Genomic DNA, 17,352 nt, shown 5'->3' with positions numbered 1-17,352 from the left:
TTAATGTAAATTAGAAAATTAATTTTTAGTACAAATTTTAAACTCTAAATTTGTAATAAATTTGCGAACGTAATTATTATAAATGAAATGCTTTTTTACTTATTTTTTAATGTAATCAAACACATTAAATCAATAATTTTATCATTATATTTTTTGTTTTTATTCTTTATTTTAAGGAAGTTTGTTAAAACGATTTAACAAATGAATAATGTAAAATAATCTTTGTTCCTTTATTTCCATTCAGTGCTTTTAAAATTCTACATTTGTTATTTATGAAAATAATGGCACAAGGCAACTATTTCCTACATTTTATCTACAATTAACAAAGTATTAGATGTCAAGGTTTCAGTGAAACTAAATAAAAAGTTATAGGTAATGCTTAAAATTTTGGACATGTTTTATTACTTTGTATATTTTAGACGTAAATCATAAACTATCTTGTGCAAAATATTGTTGATGTAGCATATACACATATATAATATGTGCGTATCGGCACACTTTTTATACATACATATGTAACGGTATCCATGTGTGTATACACATACATGACCAAATGTATCTAATAGAAAGCCTTTCAAATAAAATAATATTTATATTTTCATTAATTGGGAAAGAATATATTTTGTGCTATCTTAGATAAATTACGCCTATTAAACCTAACAAATTAGAGTTCTGCACATTAGTTGGCAATTAATTGCCGAATCTTTCCGATTTGCGTTTCACTTTCTGATTAAATAAAAAATGCTCTATGGAATGTTTTCTTTAATTATACGAATAATTTTTGCTATTTAACGTGTTTGTTTCATTTTTTATAAATTACTGTCAGCAAAGTACCCTCGATCCGCGGTTTAATCAAATACAACTTCGATCCGCGATAATGAATACATTTATAGCGTATCATATGATAGTTCACAAATAACTGTTCTAAGAATTAATTTATCTTCTACGGCTTTGTGCAAGCACGTATGACATGACCATTATAACTACCTAAACTTTAAATGAATTCGTAACATTTATTATGCGTTTACGACAGACAATGCAAATGGAAGATGAATTCAATTATATTGCTCCGGCAATACATAGGAAATATCATCCCAAGGATGTCGATATAGGCCTTGTTTCAATCTCTTTTGATCCATATAATGACCTGCATTGAAAAAAACATAGAACAATATTACTCAAGCGCAATTTTATTTAAATTATTGGAAAACAAATACTTACCAATGAAACCTATACTCCTACCAAGAACGAACAAACTATTTATAGCACCAATTTCGATGTATTCCTGCGCTTCTTCTCTAGTGAAACTTCCGCTATTTCTTAACATATCCACAAAGGCACAAGCAATAATACCATCCACGTTGAGAATTAAATTAGGCTTCTTACTCGTGGTTATCTTTTCGACTTTTAGTGCGTATTCAACCAACGGCTTAGCAGGAAAATTCTCCATTACGAATTCCTTAATAAGCTTTACTCGCATATCTGGATTATTTATGGATTTTATGCGGTGACCAATACCCATAATGAGTTTGCCCTTTTTACGTGTATTATTTACAAATTCTTGTGGGTGCAATCCAGCATCGTAGGCTTCAGAAAACATACGAGCTGCGCCATCTAATGCTCCACCAAAACGGTCACCCTATTATTAATATTTAAATGAAATTTTAATGGCAGTTTCAAATATGTGTCAAAAATGCCGTAAAAATTTGTTGTTTCACTTACTATAGTTAAAAGGCCAGATACTAAAGAGCTAACTAAATCTTTACCAGCTCTCGCGCAGACAATAGTGTTATGTGCTCCTGACACGGCGGGACCGTGATCAGCTGTTAACATTAAAGACATCTCAAGGAATTTACAATACATGTTCGGCAAGCATCGCTGGAACCACAACAATGAAACTACGCCACCAATTCCTACATTTTGTTTAAGAACTTCAGTGACAGGCATTCCAGCGTATAATAATTCTTGGCCACGTTCGTCGCATATCGATGTCATGAATGAAGCTGGTTTTCGTATTAAACCGAGTTCCTAAAAAAAATTGGATAATCCATAATATTTGCTACAAAACAAAAAATAGAATTTTATTTCGTGCCAATTAAATATTTTACCCTAGCCCAACTGTAATCCATTGGAACAGTTGGTGGTGGTACTTCTGGTTCTGGAACGATCGTTCCTTCTTTTACAAGTTTTTCGTAAACGTTTTGCAACAGATCTCCAAGACTATCAAAACTATCAGGAACATAAGCACCACCAGCTTTCAACGCAGCATTCTTGGCAGAAGCTGTTTCCAAATTACTATGGGCGATTGATCCAGCATGGCCGAATTGTACTTCAGAATTAAACATGCTGGCACAGGTACCAATACACCAAGCAATTAATGGCTTTGTAATCTTCTTCGTTTTCAATGCTTCGCACACTTCATACTCCTCCACACCACCTACTTCGCCAAGGAGAACTATGAGTTTTACTTCGGGATTTTCTTGATAGCGCATTATGTGATCCATAAACGTAGTTCCTGGATAACGATCTCCTCCAATTGCGACACCTTCTAACACTCCGTTGGAAGCTTTGGAAATTATATTGTTTAATTCATTGGACATACCACCAGAACGAGAAACATATGCAACACTAAAAAATAAAATTATTTTAGTACTTGTGGTCGATATACCTTAAATTAATGTGAGGAGGAAATATAGTTATTATATTTTTTGTAATGTTAAATAATAAAAGTTACCTGCCAGGTCTATAAAGTTTACTGTGAAGAATATTGTCCATCATTCCACCGGTATTGCCGATCTTGAAACAACCTGGTTTTACACCTCCAACAGTAGCTGGGCCGATAATCGTAACGCCTTTTTCCTGTGCCATTAGAATTAATTTTCTTGTCATATTTTCGGGTATACCTTCAGCGATAATAGCAATCGTTCGGATTTGAGGGAACTGCATCGTTTGAACTGCGCTTTCATAAGCAGATCTTAAGGATGCAAATGTGACCATAACGTCTGCATCCGCATGTTTAGCCATTGCATCTTTCATTTGATTGTAAACAGGAATGAGTATCTATTATGCATATTAAAAAAAAAAAGAACAAGTGAAAATTTAGATATAATTAAAATAAACTAAGAAAATTCTGCAAACTTACCTCTTTATGACCCCAGTAGAATTTTTGTTTGTGATCACCAGTAAAAGGATATACAATAGCAGCTACGGATGGTTCAGATCTGCGACAAACGAAATCAAAGTCTAACATACTTTGCACGGCCCTGGTTTGCATCCCCCAGATAATGGCCCTGGTTTTACTGCTAAAAAGTTGTTTTTTCGTCGACCCATCAACAGAATCGCTTGCTTTTAGTTTGGGTTGTTTGGTAGGCGAGCAACTGCTTTTTGGAGGAGCTGCAGGACCCACGTCTTGTCCCGATGGTAATAAAAAGTTAGCAGTGGAAAATTCTTGAGCTTCGGGATCGGGAATCGGTTTTTTACCCAAAGCCATTGCACATATAGCCGTCATATGAGTTTCCGGGCCGAATACATAAACTGGGATACCAAGTCTTCTTCCAACTTCGCGAATGATTCTGAAATTAAAGACAAACAAAGGCACAATTATTTGATAATGCTCGCTGAATGTTCAAACTAGTTCAAATTAAATTTTTTATATACTTTCATACCTTAAACCTTCTTGATAATTTGGTCCTGCTCTTCTTACAAATATTTGTATATTATGTTCTACAAGCTTTGGTTGATACTCTTGCAGTGCCTTTACAATACCCTTAAAGGTTGCTGCTACATTTGTGAAATTAGCGATACCTCCCCCAATTATTAATACCTTTCCCTCTTTTCGTTTTTCCTTTGTCATTAAGCTCAAAATAGTTTTTGCGTAGTCATAAGTTTGCTGTTCACTGGGAGCACCAGAATATTCTCCATAATTGGCTAGTTCACTTGCAGCACTCAAATCGCAAATTGTATCTGAATATATTACAGATGCACCTGAAAAAAATTTAGATATATAAACTGCACACAAATACGATCAACCTTACTAAAATAAGGGAAACGACTTGACAATCACAATTTGGTTAGAATGAACCAGATTAATCACGTAAATGATACTGCTGTGCGCTTCTACTGACCACCGCCAGCAACCATTGTCCATATTCGACCAGCTGGATTAAGGAGAGTCAATTTTAAGCTAGCCCCAGATTTAGCATCCAAGTCAGCAATATAGGCCTCTTCTGGATAAGCATCCCGTCCAAATGGTGGTGGATAATCAATTTCTCCCCAGTCTGGTCTGCATATGAAGTCTGCAGTTGTGTCCAATTTAGCAGCAAGATCAAGTATATAAATTCCATTTTCTGTTACCACCAATGGATTTATCTCCAAGTAAGTGAAATATAAATTAACATATAGTTTATAGAGAGATTCTATAAATTTAGCAATTGTTCTATAAAAAAAAAGACCATATTATTATTAAGAAATATTTTTAAAATAAAACAATCATTTTTACTTACTCCTTTTTGTCATTTGCCACATTTACTAATAACTTTTCCATTAGCATAGATTGATCTGGTGCATTTTCTCCTACAGATACTTCTAGTTTTAAAGCTTTTGCATCAACATCTCCAATATCAACACCCCCTTCATGATAAAATAAAATAGTGTCAGCTTTTCGGTGTGAATAGATACAAACATAAGCTTCTTCTTCCTATAATTATAAATAAAATATTTTTTAAAACGAATTATCATTCAAAAGTAAACATTGGTATACCCTTTTTATTAAGTATAACAGTAACAAATGCATACTTGTTTATGAGGAACAAATGGCTCAATGATAAATGTTCTTAGTTTTCCTGTTGTTTTTCCTACTTGCTGATCCTTATTTATTCTTTCAGCTATCCATTGTTTCACTGTAGCCAAATCTGCATTTACTTTAATTAGACCAAGTTTCCCACGTCGCTTAATCAATTGATCAGGCTTTACAACTAATTTTTCTGTCTGGAGCCATGGATTTTTATTTACAACATCTGCCCAATTTGTTTGTTCTGTAATTGTCACAAATTGACATTTAACTGCATCTGTACCTATAGGAAGCTTGCGATTAATAAGGTCTTTCCCAGTTGCCTCACGAATTGCTTTTGCAGACATTTTTATTAGTTCCTGAAAACAAATACATGAACATTATCAATAAATAAAACTTTCTAAATAATAAATAATAAATTTATTATTACTAAAAAATGAAATGGAAAAATTGCAAAAGCGTTCATGGATTTTGTTTATTTTTAAACATGTAAAAATTAATATTTTGAACAACATTTTTATTTACATGTAATAAACGAGTGACCAAAATTTCCGAGATACTTGTAAAAAACTTTCGACACTAATACATTGAACTTTGCATACATGTATACGTCCGTGCGTGACAGTTGTGCGTAAGCGTAGGATTGCTGCTTATCTAATGTTTCTATAAGCACATGGCGTCGGTGGGCACTCGAAATGTATAACTTAAAAACTTCAACTTGAATAACCGGGTACCTCAGGGTGGTCAGTGAAAAATATACTCACAATAACATCAATTTCGTACGACTATATTTTCAATATATACAAGATATTGGTTAGGGGCAGTTTTTTATCTGACCTGCTATGCAAGTTAAAGTCTTTAAGTTCACCCGTTAGATGCTTAGTTACTAGCTACCGTGATGTGTTTACAGAAACGGTAAGCAAGCAATGGTCCCATACTGACACATACGCTATCATGAGCGTATACATATACATAGGTAAAATTCAATGAACAGTATTGAAAGTTTTTTTCGAATGTCGCGAAAATTAAGGCTCAGCGTCAATTTTTTCGAAGGAAAAAGTTGTTCACAAATATCGCCCTTTATAACGTATTTAAAAATTAATAAAATCCATCAACTACTCTTCAACAATTTTACCGATTAAATTTCCGTATAACATTATTTAAATGTATCCAATTTCTTTTTTGGTTCCACTTATTATTTTATTATTAACAAAAAACTAAATAAAACACTATGTTTGTCAAATATTATAATTTATAATTTATCGCTTTCACATATAAATATTCTGCTAACTAATTATATAACACATGAAACTAAGAAGCATGTGTGTAAAAAGTAAAAGCGAATACCAGCTTTAAAGGTTCTCAAGTCTAAAATATTGAATGGTTCCAAGTAAAAGTTGGCGGACTGCATTCCAACGTCGAACGGACAAAATTTATCGGAATTGATATAAATATTCGCTCATTTTATTGCGCACAAAGTAAATTTACTTTTAATTAATTTTATTCAATTTCGAATTTATAAAATCGTTTATAACTTTTTTTGTCATTTTCTTTAAGCAATGCAATTTTCACGTGTCACTTAAATAATACATGCATTTTTTTCCAACAGTAATATACATTATACAATTCCGTGTATACAATATATAACGCTAGCACGTGAAGGTATTTATATACACAGTGTAGACGTAAAATAATTTTTCAAATTTTAATATAAAATTCTCAATGAACAGGAAGAAAATCGATAAAGGCTACGAGAAAAGTGTTCCCAAAGCGAAAGCATTCGAACATTTGAATTAAGAATTATCAACTTTCTTTAAATTTTACATCTTCAAGAAAATACTTTCTCTTCAACTTCAACTATTAACTATGGTCGTTTACGTCATCGATTTTCATTTTTAAACTCTTCTTCGTCAACAAAAATACATTAATCATAAATACAGTTAACATAATTTTGCATAAATAATGAACAAATTAATCCAGTATAATTTTAATATATCGTTTTTCTCAATAAATACTCAGAGATTTGTGGATATAAGTAATTACTTAAATCGCAAAAAACTATGAATGAATGTACAAATTAGCAAATAAAAGCACATTCGCTCACCGGAAAAGCTTTAATGTTCGACGTTTGAATTAGTGGATGCAATAGAAGTCGACCTTAACCTTCTTGAGCTGTATTTTCTAACCTACAATATTTCGAGTACAGAACACTATGAAACGATCCGCCCTACACTGCCACCGGCAGTTAACTGAACGTTCAAAGTGACATCGTGCGCATAAGTAACGCCAAACCACACGATATCTCGAGATATCGTACGATTCTACCACTTCTTTTCTCACGGTCGGTCGTATTAACCTACATATTTTTTTTTTTTTTTTTTCCGTCATCACGTGTTGTACCGCTTACATTTTAAAGATTATAATATAAAAATGTACTTCCTTTAAGATTTTTATTTTTTATTCTTGTAATTTCAACTTTTCGTTTACATTTCTATCATACTATTTTACAGGATACACCTATAATTTATTACAGAATGTACAGTTCAGTAATTAGTTAAATTTTATGTTCTCTTTTTCTACAAAAACTTCCATATCAAAGTAACATTTCATACTTATATTCAAGGGGTCTATATCTTTAATCTCTCTATGAAGAAAATCACAAATTTTAACTTTTCAGTAAAACATTACATACAAGATATTTAAAGGCATTATATGCCACGAAAGTTACGTATTACAGTCATGATTATGAGACGTAATTAAATTTTATTGATGCATTTAATATAATATTCATTAAGTATTTAAATAATACAGCTGTATCGTTCAAATTATTCTGTTACCCGGGTAAAATCATACAAGTCTAGAGAATCGTACGAGGATTAACTGATGGTCACGTGACTGTGATGCGATCTGTGCTTACCACGTGGACAGATAGCAAAGGTTTTCAAACTCTTATTATTATGCGATTTATTCATGATTTTAACATCGGATAAGTTACTACATTGGAATAAATTTAGACAAACATATACTGAAGACATGTCAGCTTGTAAAAAAGTTATTTAACCCTTACACGGCAACGCGAATACAGACTATTGTACATTTTAATGCAATCACTTTTTACGTAGTATTGTAAATTAGACGTAATATTTGACACCTTTCATCAAGTACAAAGTCGGAAATATTTTTAAATCGTGCAAAATAATATTACCTTTGATCCGTTACATTAAAAAACCGACTCATTTTCATTATTCAATATCGATTAAACTTTATTATATTTTTAAGATCGATACTGCTACACAAGTGGTACTTTCGCGATAACCACGATTCTCAAACACCAATCACTTAATACAGTGGTTCTCAAAATGATTAGTATCAATTAAATTACTACATAATTTAATAGTTGTATTCTTATACTTCGTTGGATAACGAAATTTGCATTGCACAAAATAATTAAAATTTTATAAATTATTTATGAACTCAATAGACATTAATTCAGTTTAAGCAATAATAGCTTCATGGAAGATCTTCACTTTTTTTCCACTTGTGTCTTCTACATTCAAGTGTAACCTTGACCTTTTCGAACAGTTAAAAGAGTTAGATTTATATGTCTAATAACAAATTTTAAGAAATAGTTAGAAACCGTTAAAATTATATAATTAATTTTTCTGCTTTATCTAAAATTAAATTAAATTTAAATTATATATTTATTTTCCCACTTGGCAATTACTTAGTCCGATTTTTTTTTATTATCCAACATGAACTTTGATCTAATAAAGAATAAATTATTTAAAATGAATAATTATCAGTGATAAATGTTCTCGTGTTTTTCAATTAGTAATGGATATACTAAGGGTAGGATGAAGTGGGATTTATTGCGTAAACGATTAGCATTTGCTATGTCACGACAGAGTTGTAGAATCTTTATATATGTACCTTGTTTTGTGATTAAACAAATAAAAAAAACAAAGTATAAAAAGTTTGGTTAACATGATGAACTATTTACTTTTAAATTAGAAAATCCTTGGAATTTTGTATACACGATATTTGTGTTAAAATATTTATTTGCGATTCAAGCAAAATATAAGTCTAATATAAATTTTGCACTGGCAGATCAAAGCAATCGGGCAAATTATTAGCAATACGTAACACTTTAAATAGTTTAATTATATTGCATTACTTAAAAAAAAACTGATTTATCTGAACGTACGTGTAAAACACATTACTAAAATTTTAAACGATTTTAATTGTATGATATTCTGTATCAAGGTTATGTTTTTCTAATACTTAACCAATATAGATTTTTCCTTTCTTTCGTTAAATTAATTTATTTGCTCATAAACGATGAAATATTCAGCAAACCATTGTAATATTGTCATTTATATCACTTACTTATATATGTATGTACGATATAAAACTGTACAACGAATTACTAATTACATTTTTATTAAAGATCAATAATATTTCTTATGGAAAATTTTTAAACCGATAAGGTTAGTTTGTTATCACAAGGACCAATGAAAGTACATAAATGTAACACAAAATGACTTACGATTCACAGGTTAGACAGACGGATGCGAGAATATAGTATTTTCTGAGAAACCTTCGTTATGTGAGAGACTAGACAAGAAGTAGTCTACTTAAAAGCACAGGCTCCTGAAAAAACTACTTTACATTCTTAGCTTCAACGATGTTAACCGGTGTGAAGTATGGCTCAAAGATTATCGACGCGTTTTCAATAATAAATCATTGCACACGTTTTTACATAATTATTTTTTAAGTAACTAAATGAAAATTTTCTGCGATAGGATTATACTAAATTAGTGCAAAATATTTTTAACCATTTGCAAATTCAATTTAAGCATTATCAGGCTATTGTGACGCATTCATGACGTGCAGCAACGTCATATCGTATGATTCTAGCTACCGTTATTTACACGCAAATTTCAGATTAACTGATATATTACATAAAATTTTGCGTATATTTAATATATTAAATTAACATTTTATAAACACAATTTCTTTTGAATCTTTCTTTGTGATTTTTTTATAGTTTTTTAACAATTCAGGAGCCTTATTATTTCAATTTTAATAAAAGTCCAAATTTCAGGAGACTATATATTTTTGAAATACGATTTATTGTTTTCTTCAGTTTTTTTTTGTATATATATTTAATAATATATTTCTACGCTCTAATTTTGAAAATTCAAGCAGTAATCATATTATTGTAAACAGCTTCAAGTATTGAATTTATTCTTTCCATAATTTTTTGAGTATTATTATACTAACTTTGATTATTATACCAAAATTTATCTAATAGTAAAAATTAAGATTGCATAATTTTAAAGCATGTTTTATTTTATATGTAAGTTTTTTAAAATAATCTATTGAAAAACATTGTGATATAATTTTAATTTTTCCTGTTACAAAATTTGGAGTTACAATTTCTAGTTTTAAAAAAGAATTTAAGGAGGATTTGTTTTGCAGAGTCAAAAATATTTTGATAATTATATATTCAATAAATCATAGGGATCACTTGTGTCTAAAAAAATTCATTATTACTTTCTTCCTACAAGCAAAAAGATCATGTTATTTAACCTATATTATCATACTGTAAAATTTAAGTAATTGTATTTAAGTTTTAAACAAGAACATTAAAAGGTAGGGAATTTAGAATCTTAATAAGTATAAAAAATCTTTACATTTTCTAAAATAAATAGAAAATTTAGCAATTAAAAAGATAGCAATTAGCAGTTAATAGTAATTAAAAAAATTGAATAAATTATATTACATACAAATATACTACTATAAAATAGTTTTACATAAAGAAATACAGTGTATTATTTCATAATTCACATATATATCTAAAATGTGTTAATGTTTATTGTTGCTGTATTTACACATTTAAATAACATATAATTCAGAATTTTTACACAAAGTGCTCAATTTATCAAATAATAATTTTATGTAGATATAAAATGATATTTCATATATGGACAAGTAGAAAATAATACATATTTAGATAAATTAAGGGAAAGCTCACTAATTATTAATTTAAGTGTCCGCTAATAGTATTACGTGTTAAAATATTTTATCATATTTATACTTTTAACAACATTATAAATATGCTATAAATCTGAAATTCATGTTCTTTGGAACAATAATATCTACTTATTTAAAATATATCTTAAATCTCATAGTTGAGAATTTTACTTTCTAGAAGTCTGAAATGGGACTTTGAAATAATGCAAATATTTCACGTTTTGTTAGCAAAAATTACCGCCTTACATTATTGCATTACAGTATCACGTTTTTCTTTTTCACTGTGATGGACATTTTAAATTAGTATACATGATATAAGAAGTATCAAAAATCGTCTGTACATAAATGTTTGAATAACAAATATTCAAATTATTGCTCTTTGAATGATTATGCCCTGTTCTCCAACTTGGCAATAAGATCATGTACACTTTCTATAACAGTATATATATAAGGACGTTCCATGGGATTTACCTTTAACATTGATAAAACCAGATTCTGCATATCCTACAAAATTTATGATCCAGATATTAGATTTAGAAATTTTAATTAGACAAAAAATAATCAGGTGTGCAACAGTAGTCTATTAATTCGTATCATGTGAGGACAAATTTTTCTAGCTTAAGCATTAACCAAAACTACCTTTGAGTACACATCTTGGTCAATGCCAGAGCTAGCAACTTTCTCTTTACACAATTAGAATTAATGGACCCAAACATGCACAATTACTCAACCTCATTGTAAGGAGTATCTTCTGGGAATGTAATATTTGCACTCATAACAGCCAAAGCAACACTATCTCCTCTTTCATATACAGTGTCAAAAGGTGATTTAAAATAGCAGAGTGCATAGAGAATGCAACCTAAAGACTGAAAGAAGAGTTTTACTAAAAGTAACATTGCACAAAAACATATTTAAAAAATTCTCTTGATATTTTACCCAAATATCTGTTCGTTCATCTACCATACAATAACTTTCAACATTAAATAATTCTGGTGCTCTGTATGGCATTGAACACCTTTCTGCTGCTATATCTTGCAGTGTTTGTGCTGCTTGTGACCCACATACTTTAACTCTGGCAGGTGCTACAGAACCTAAAAGATTAACATTTATTTGACAATACTCTATATGATAGGATTAATAAATTCTAATTTCTAAGGTAACCAAGATATTGCACCTAAGTCCATTATGATAGGTGTACTCCCATCACCCAGAACTATATTTGCAGTCTTTAGATCTCTGTGAGCAAGGGGGTCTGGTTTTGCTTCATGAAAAGCTTTCACACCTTCACATATTTGTAAAAAAATATTTAAAATATCCAATGCACTCATATAATCATTGTTTTTAGCACGTCTTTCTAATTCAGTTGCAAGTGTTCCTCTCTGAAATTGAAAAAAATTCTTAATTTATTTAATTCAAACTTTTAATCATTATCTACATTTAAATCACTTAATTTTAAAGTACAAAACTTACATGATAATATGGTAAAACAATTAATGCTTCACTAGTAGCATTAATAATAGGATCTGCTGTTCCTTTATACGTGGAATCAATACATTCTATTACATTTGGATGTTTCACAAGATTGTGATATTCTATTTCTTTTGCAGCTAATCTCTGGTCCTCTAATCCATGGCAAATTATTTTTTTAATTGCATATTTTTTGTGTGTTACTGCATCTTCAGCTAAAAGTACAGTGCTGAATCCGCTAAAATTTAAGTTAAATTCAACTAAATAAAAAATGAATTCATCGTAGTTGAAAGATTCAATTCTTTTTAATACGAAAAATTTTCAAGTACAATCTAAGATCATTATTATTAACTTTCTGTATCAAGAAATGCAATAAACTAGGTTAAGTAAGATTAAAATAAAATCTGCTCTGACAATAATAGAAAAAACTCAATACAAAATATTTAATAAAAATAAGTGTTAATTTGTGAAGTTAACATAAACAAAAGTATTATAATAATCTACAAAAATCTATTTTAAATTAAACTTGCCCTTCTCCAAGATGTTCGCGAACTGTATAATTCCTTGAATTTACTGTGATAGTTTCTTTGGAACATATACAGCCCATTTTTAAAATTAAGCTTAAGCCGAGGCTATTCATTTTGTATCGTGCATAATAAAAGAAATAGATTAATGATACACCTGATACGTTCCTTTATCGATGTGCAAACATCTTGACACACGTCACATACATATGTTATCATGAAGCTCAGAGCAAATTAAGTTAGATGTTCGGTTATCAGCTGTTTGCAAATAATATTGGTGTTTTTGTCATTCAAATTGATTAAATCGGATATTTTTGAAAAATTTACAAGTGAAAAAAAACTTTTTTCAAATAAATAATATTAGACTACTTTAAATTATTTTCTCAGGACAAGTTGTATTTGTATTTTTCAATATGAATAAAGAAGATGTTTTCAAAGTAATACTTTTATTTGCGTTTAGTAATTTTTTTTATTTTTAAATATATTTCAATAATTAAAAAAGTATGATAGATTTTTATGAAAATTTTTTAAAAATATATATCTTTCCAAAATTATAGATATTATATATATGAAAGTTAGTATCAATATTAATATTATACATAATAATGAATTTTAAAAAATTATATGTATAAAATATAATCAATGTTATTTCATTATTTATATTATTAGACAGTGTACATCCTTGTATGGATACTTATTGCAAGTTATTATTCTTGGAGTGCGCAAGAAGAAACTGTAACAGACCCTATTGATGAATCAGGTTGGGTATCAGATGAGGCATTGGCAAATCAACTTCAAGATATAAGCACAGCAGAAGTACAGGATCAGGTTGCAGAATAAAACTCTAATTCTGTTGATATCTCTTAATTATTATTTTCTGATGCAGTAAATGATACGGCACAATTATAACTACAATAAATATATGATATAAATTATTATTTGGAACTAAATATGTAATTGATGTAAGAGTAAAATTTTTGTGAATATTAATGTACTATTTACTGTATCTATTTTTTTAAAAAGTGAAACTTTGATATATGAAATATTTCTCTTCTTAAAAGCATTGATATAAAACATATGCTAGACCACCTTATAGATTATAATTGTTCCATATTTTTAATTATAGTGAGCTTTGATAAATAGAATGTTGAAATAACACAAAGGTCTAACTGAGAAATATATCTTATTTAACCAAATAAAATTACATTCTAAACATTTATAATTTATAGTATTTAATTACTCATGTATATTTTAATATGATTAAATTTTTGTTATTTTCTAGATACAGGTACATACTTCTTTTTATTATGATTATTACACTCAACAAATGAGGATTCTTTTTCCTAGAAGCATTTAAGATGGTGTTAGAGCAGTTTCCCAATGATCACCACTTGGTGTTTTGTTAGCCTCTTGATCATTTTGTAACTGAGCTTGCCACATGGAATGGTACATTCCATTATAAGAAATAAGTTCTTCGTGTTTGCCTCTTTCTACAATTTCTCCGTCTTTCAAAACGAGAATTTCGTCAGCATGTATTACCGTGGATAATCTGTGCGCTATAATAATAGTTGTTCGATTAGCACAAATGTTGTTTAGCGCTGCTTGAATATTGCGTTCTGTTTGAGTATCAAGTGCACTTGTTGCTTCATCTAAAAGCACAATTGCTGGTTGCTTCAAAATTGTACGTGCGATAGCAACACGTTGTTTTTCTCCTCCACTTAAACGAAGTCCTCTCTCACCAACCTATATAATTACAATTAAATACTGATAATTTTTAATCTATAATTAAATTAAATGTAATCTGATTTATTAATTAGGAAATACCTGCGTTTCATAACCATTTGGAAATGAAAGAATTCGTTCATGAATGTCTGCATTTTTAGCCGCCGTTATTACGTCTGCATCTACCGCTTCAATGCGACCATATTGAATATTATATTTTATGGTGTTATTGAACAATACTGTATCTTGAGGTACAACACCTATTGCGCGTCTTAACGAATCTTGTTTAACTGTTTTAATATTCTGCTGGTCTATTAAAATCGCACCTTGCTGTACATCATAAAACCTGAATAATAGCCGTATGATAGTCGATTTTCCGGCTCCGGAAGGTCCAACCAGAGCAATAGTTTTTCCTCCAGGAGCGACAAAGCTAATATTTTTTAATACAATTTTCTCGGGGGTGTAACCAAATGACACCTTTGAGAATTCTACCTGACCATGTTTTACTATTAATGGTCCAGCACCTGGTGCATCAATCACTTCTTGTTCTTCTTTGAGAAGATCGAACATGTTATCCATATCAACAAAATTCTTTTGTATAGCACTATAAATGCACAAATTTTTTTCTAATTAATAGAATGCTTTTTAGTTTATCAAAAAAGATTAGCATAATTACTTACCGATAATATGTTCCAAACCAATTTAATGGTACATAAAGTTGGAGGATATAACTTGCAAATAAAACATAACTACCAATTGTTAAACCTTGATTAGTCACAATCTGTAATCAATAAATGTATGATACATATTTCTTTAGCGTTTCTCAAATTTGAAAGAAATGAAAATATTTTATATATTGACCATATACAAACAAAGTAAAGATCCAGCCAATAAACCGCCAGAAACGATTATATTTTGCAAGGTGTTTAAAATATTTAATGTAATCATCGATTGCCATTCTTCTACTTGAAATTCTAATATTGATTTTCTATAACTATCTACTTCGTATGATTCTGCTCCATAATATTTTACTGTTTCAAAATTGAGTAAACTATCAACATTTTTTGCTTTTTGTGCATTATCTGCTAAATTCATACGTCTTTGAAACTTAGTACGCCATTCAGTAACCATAATTGTAGTAACTAGAATAAATATCGACATTTTATAAAATTTGAAAACATGTTAAAACTAGTCATAATATTAAATCATTGAAGAATTAGAAATATATAATATAATCACCTATATAAAGAGTCATAGTTACAAATACAATTAAACCAAACCACTTGTTAAAGGCGTTAATAAAGAATACAATAGCCACAATTATATCAACAATGGTTGGTAGTATGGAGAAGAGAATGTAATTAAGCAGATTGTTTATAGACTCTGTACCACGATCCATAACTCTCAAAACTTCACCAGTTTTCCTTCTAAGATGCCAGCGTAAACTTAAACTATGTAAATGCCTGAAGAAATATATATTACAGAAATAAGGTATAAATATAAATTTAACCAAGTAAACTTACAAAAACGAAAATAGTAAAATATTCACCTGAACAACTCTACTTGCATTTCACGAGTTGTATATTGTTGTATACGAATCCATAAGAATGATCTTAGATTGTTCAGTAGTCCCATGCCACCTGTACCTCCACCTTGTAAGAATTTGAATCCTACATATATTAATATGAGATCCCACCTGTTATAGAGGTCAAACATTTAATGAATTAAATAATATTTATGTATTTTCTAAACTTATTTTTAAGAATTTTCTGTACCTAAATACTCCAGGATCTATAACAACACTGTCCACAATCCTTTTATTATAAATTGGAACACACAGATTTATGAGACGTCCTAATATGAGTAATATAAAGCAAAATATAACTCTCAATTGAAGCAGAAAACTATTTTTGGGCCACAAAAATGGTGCCAAAGTTTTTATCTTATACCAGGCATTCTTCCATGCAGAAGTGGTATCATCAGGTCTCTGTAAATAATCATATTATTAATAATTATATCATATTAAAATAAATTAAGCAAATAATAAATGTACACTTTTAGTGTTATAAAATTATTTACACATAAAAATTTACTATATGCACATGTACAGATAATTTCTTTGTTTTATATATCTTGGTTTATTATTTTTAATCAAATCATATAATATTATTATTGGACTCTCTGTAATTCACTAATAGTTACATTATAACCATAGTTACAAGATTTTGATCAGTAAAAACTACTTTGTTTGGTAGACAAGATTATATTTATTAACTTACACCTTGATAATATCTTGTCTGTGTAGCTGGATCATCATTAAGAGTATGATAATCAGGATCTGTGTTTCGAGTTATTCCAGGAGCTTTTAGTCCTAAGGCAAAGATAGTAAGAGTACTGATGTAACGTACAATGAATAATGCCATCTCAATTTGGTCCGTTAATCTGTAAATACCACACACAAACACATAGAAAATACTCCACTAGGCACATTGAGAAAATATAGTTTTTCCATTAACAATGTGAGCTTAAAAATGTATTCATGTATGTATATATAGGTTTAAATAACAGGTTTATTTCGAACTTACGTATTTAAATGAAACCACCATTCAAGTTTGTCAATGTTAATGTAGACAAGATTTTCAGCAGCAAATGCTAAAGTCCAAAAACCTAACAAAACAAGTCCATGACCACGTGATGGCACACTTGGTAACAGTTTGTGTCTCTCTACTCTCAATATGTACACAGAATATGGATAAACAATTACAGTTAATACTGTTGTGAGAATCTAAAAGAATTAAGGTAATTTTAAGCAAT

General features: G+C 29.6%; 3 protein-coding genes and 1 long non-coding RNA gene across 8 annotated transcripts in view; 1 reads left to right on the top strand and 3 right to left on the bottom strand.

Moving 5' to 3' along the window:
* Window positions 1–206: 206 nt before the first annotated feature.
* Window positions 207–9,491, bottom strand: Atpcl (ATP-citrate synthase). 2 transcript variants are annotated; one of them, XM_076303852.1, is made up of 11 exons: window positions 9,336–9,491; window positions 4,795–5,148; window positions 4,503–4,696; window positions 4,125–4,435; window positions 3,666–3,984; window positions 3,143–3,572; window positions 2,735–3,060; window positions 2,109–2,628; window positions 1,723–2,028; window positions 1,222–1,639; window positions 207–1,147 (listed from the first exon to the last, which is right to left on the bottom strand). In XM_076303852.1, the coding sequence occupies exons 2-11, from the start codon at window positions 5,134–5,136 to the stop codon at window positions 1,056–1,058; spliced, it is 3,258 nt and encodes a 1,085-aa protein (XP_076159967.1). In that variant the 5' UTR covers window positions 5,137–5,148; window positions 9,336–9,491; the 3' UTR covers window positions 207–1,055. The 2 variants fall into 2 exon arrangements, with proteins under 2 accessions (XP_076159967.1, XP_076159968.1); XM_076303853.1 differs by lacking the exon at window positions 9,336–9,491 and adding an exon at window positions 6,894–7,044.
* Window positions 9,492–10,764: 1,273 nt separating this feature from the next.
* On the bottom strand, window positions 10,765–13,041 carry LOC143143918 (serine/threonine-protein kinase 16). The gene is made up of 6 exons (XM_076305806.1): window positions 12,823–13,041; window positions 12,296–12,530; window positions 12,000–12,204; window positions 11,762–11,916; window positions 11,557–11,691; window positions 10,765–11,329 (listed from the first exon to the last, which is right to left on the bottom strand). Exons 1-6 carry the CDS (start codon window positions 12,930–12,932, stop codon window positions 11,213–11,215), a joined length of 957 nt encoding a protein of 318 aa, XP_076161921.1. The 5' UTR covers window positions 12,933–13,041; the 3' UTR covers window positions 10,765–11,212.
* Window positions 13,042–13,063: 22 nt separating this feature from the next.
* On the top strand, window positions 13,064–13,894 carry LOC143143919 (uncharacterized). Its single transcript, XR_012991289.1, has 2 exons — window positions 13,064–13,253; window positions 13,486–13,894. It is a non-coding gene; the product is annotated as an uncharacterized LOC143143919 (long non-coding RNA).
* Hmt-1 (ABC transporter ATP-binding protein/permease Hmt-1) overlaps window positions 13,543–17,352 on the bottom strand; it is a 5,175-nt gene continuing 1,365 nt past the window's right edge. For 3 of the 4 annotated variants that reach the window (XM_076305801.1, XM_076305803.1, XM_076305804.1), the window contains 9 exons: window positions 17,124–17,323; window positions 16,818–16,980; window positions 16,314–16,525; window positions 16,088–16,234; window positions 15,778–16,001; window positions 15,400–15,680; window positions 15,219–15,319; window positions 14,641–15,142; window positions 13,983–14,559 (listed from right to left, as the gene is read on the bottom strand). In XM_076305801.1, the coding sequence (XP_076161916.1) occupies window positions 14,170–14,559; window positions 14,641–15,142; window positions 15,219–15,319; window positions 15,400–15,680; window positions 15,778–16,001; window positions 16,088–16,234; window positions 16,314–16,525; window positions 16,818–16,980; window positions 17,124–17,323 (2,220 nt within the window). In that variant the 3' untranslated portion in view covers window positions 13,983–14,169. Of the gene's footprint in view, window positions 13,726–13,982; window positions 14,560–14,640; window positions 15,143–15,218; window positions 15,320–15,399; window positions 15,681–15,777; window positions 16,002–16,087; window positions 16,235–16,313; window positions 16,526–16,817; window positions 16,981–17,123; window positions 17,324–17,352 lie in introns of those variants that run through there. The other variant, XR_012991288.1, reaches the window with a different exon arrangement.

This window comes from Ptiloglossa arizonensis, chromosome 2 (genome assembly GCF_051014685.1).
Source record: "Ptiloglossa arizonensis isolate GNS036 chromosome 2, iyPtiAriz1_principal, whole genome shotgun sequence".
Lineage (NCBI taxonomy): Eukaryota > Metazoa > Arthropoda > Insecta > Hymenoptera > Colletidae > Ptiloglossa > Ptiloglossa arizonensis.
This window is presented reverse-complemented; position numbering and strand designations above follow the sequence as displayed.

Excerpts from the sequence above, each read along its gene's own strand:
- Atpcl (XM_076303852.1), bottom strand. The coding sequence starts at position 5,136 with ATGTCTGCAAAAGCAATTCGTGAGGCAACTGGGAAAGACCTTATTAAT. Across the intron at positions 4,697-4,794 it reads CATTTGTTCCTCATAAACAA|GAAGAAGAAGCTTATGTTTG; the intron begins GTATGCATTTGT and ends TTATAATTATAG. Across the intron at positions 3,061-3,142 it reads TCTACTGGGGTCATAAAGAG|ATACTCATTCCTGTTTACAA; the intron begins GTAAGTTTGCAG and ends TATGCATAATAG.
- LOC143143918 (XM_076305806.1), bottom strand. The coding sequence starts at position 12,932 with ATGAATAGCCTCGGCTTAAGCTTAATTTTAAAAATGGGCTGTATATGT. Across the intron at positions 11,917-11,999 it reads ACCTATCATAATGGACTTAG|GTTCTGTAGCACCTGCCAGA; the intron begins GTGCAATATCTT and ends TTAATCTTTTAG. Across the intron at positions 11,692-11,761 it reads ATGAACGAACAGATATTTGG|TCTTTAGGTTGCATTCTCTA; the intron begins GTAAAATATCAA and ends CTCTTCTTTCAG.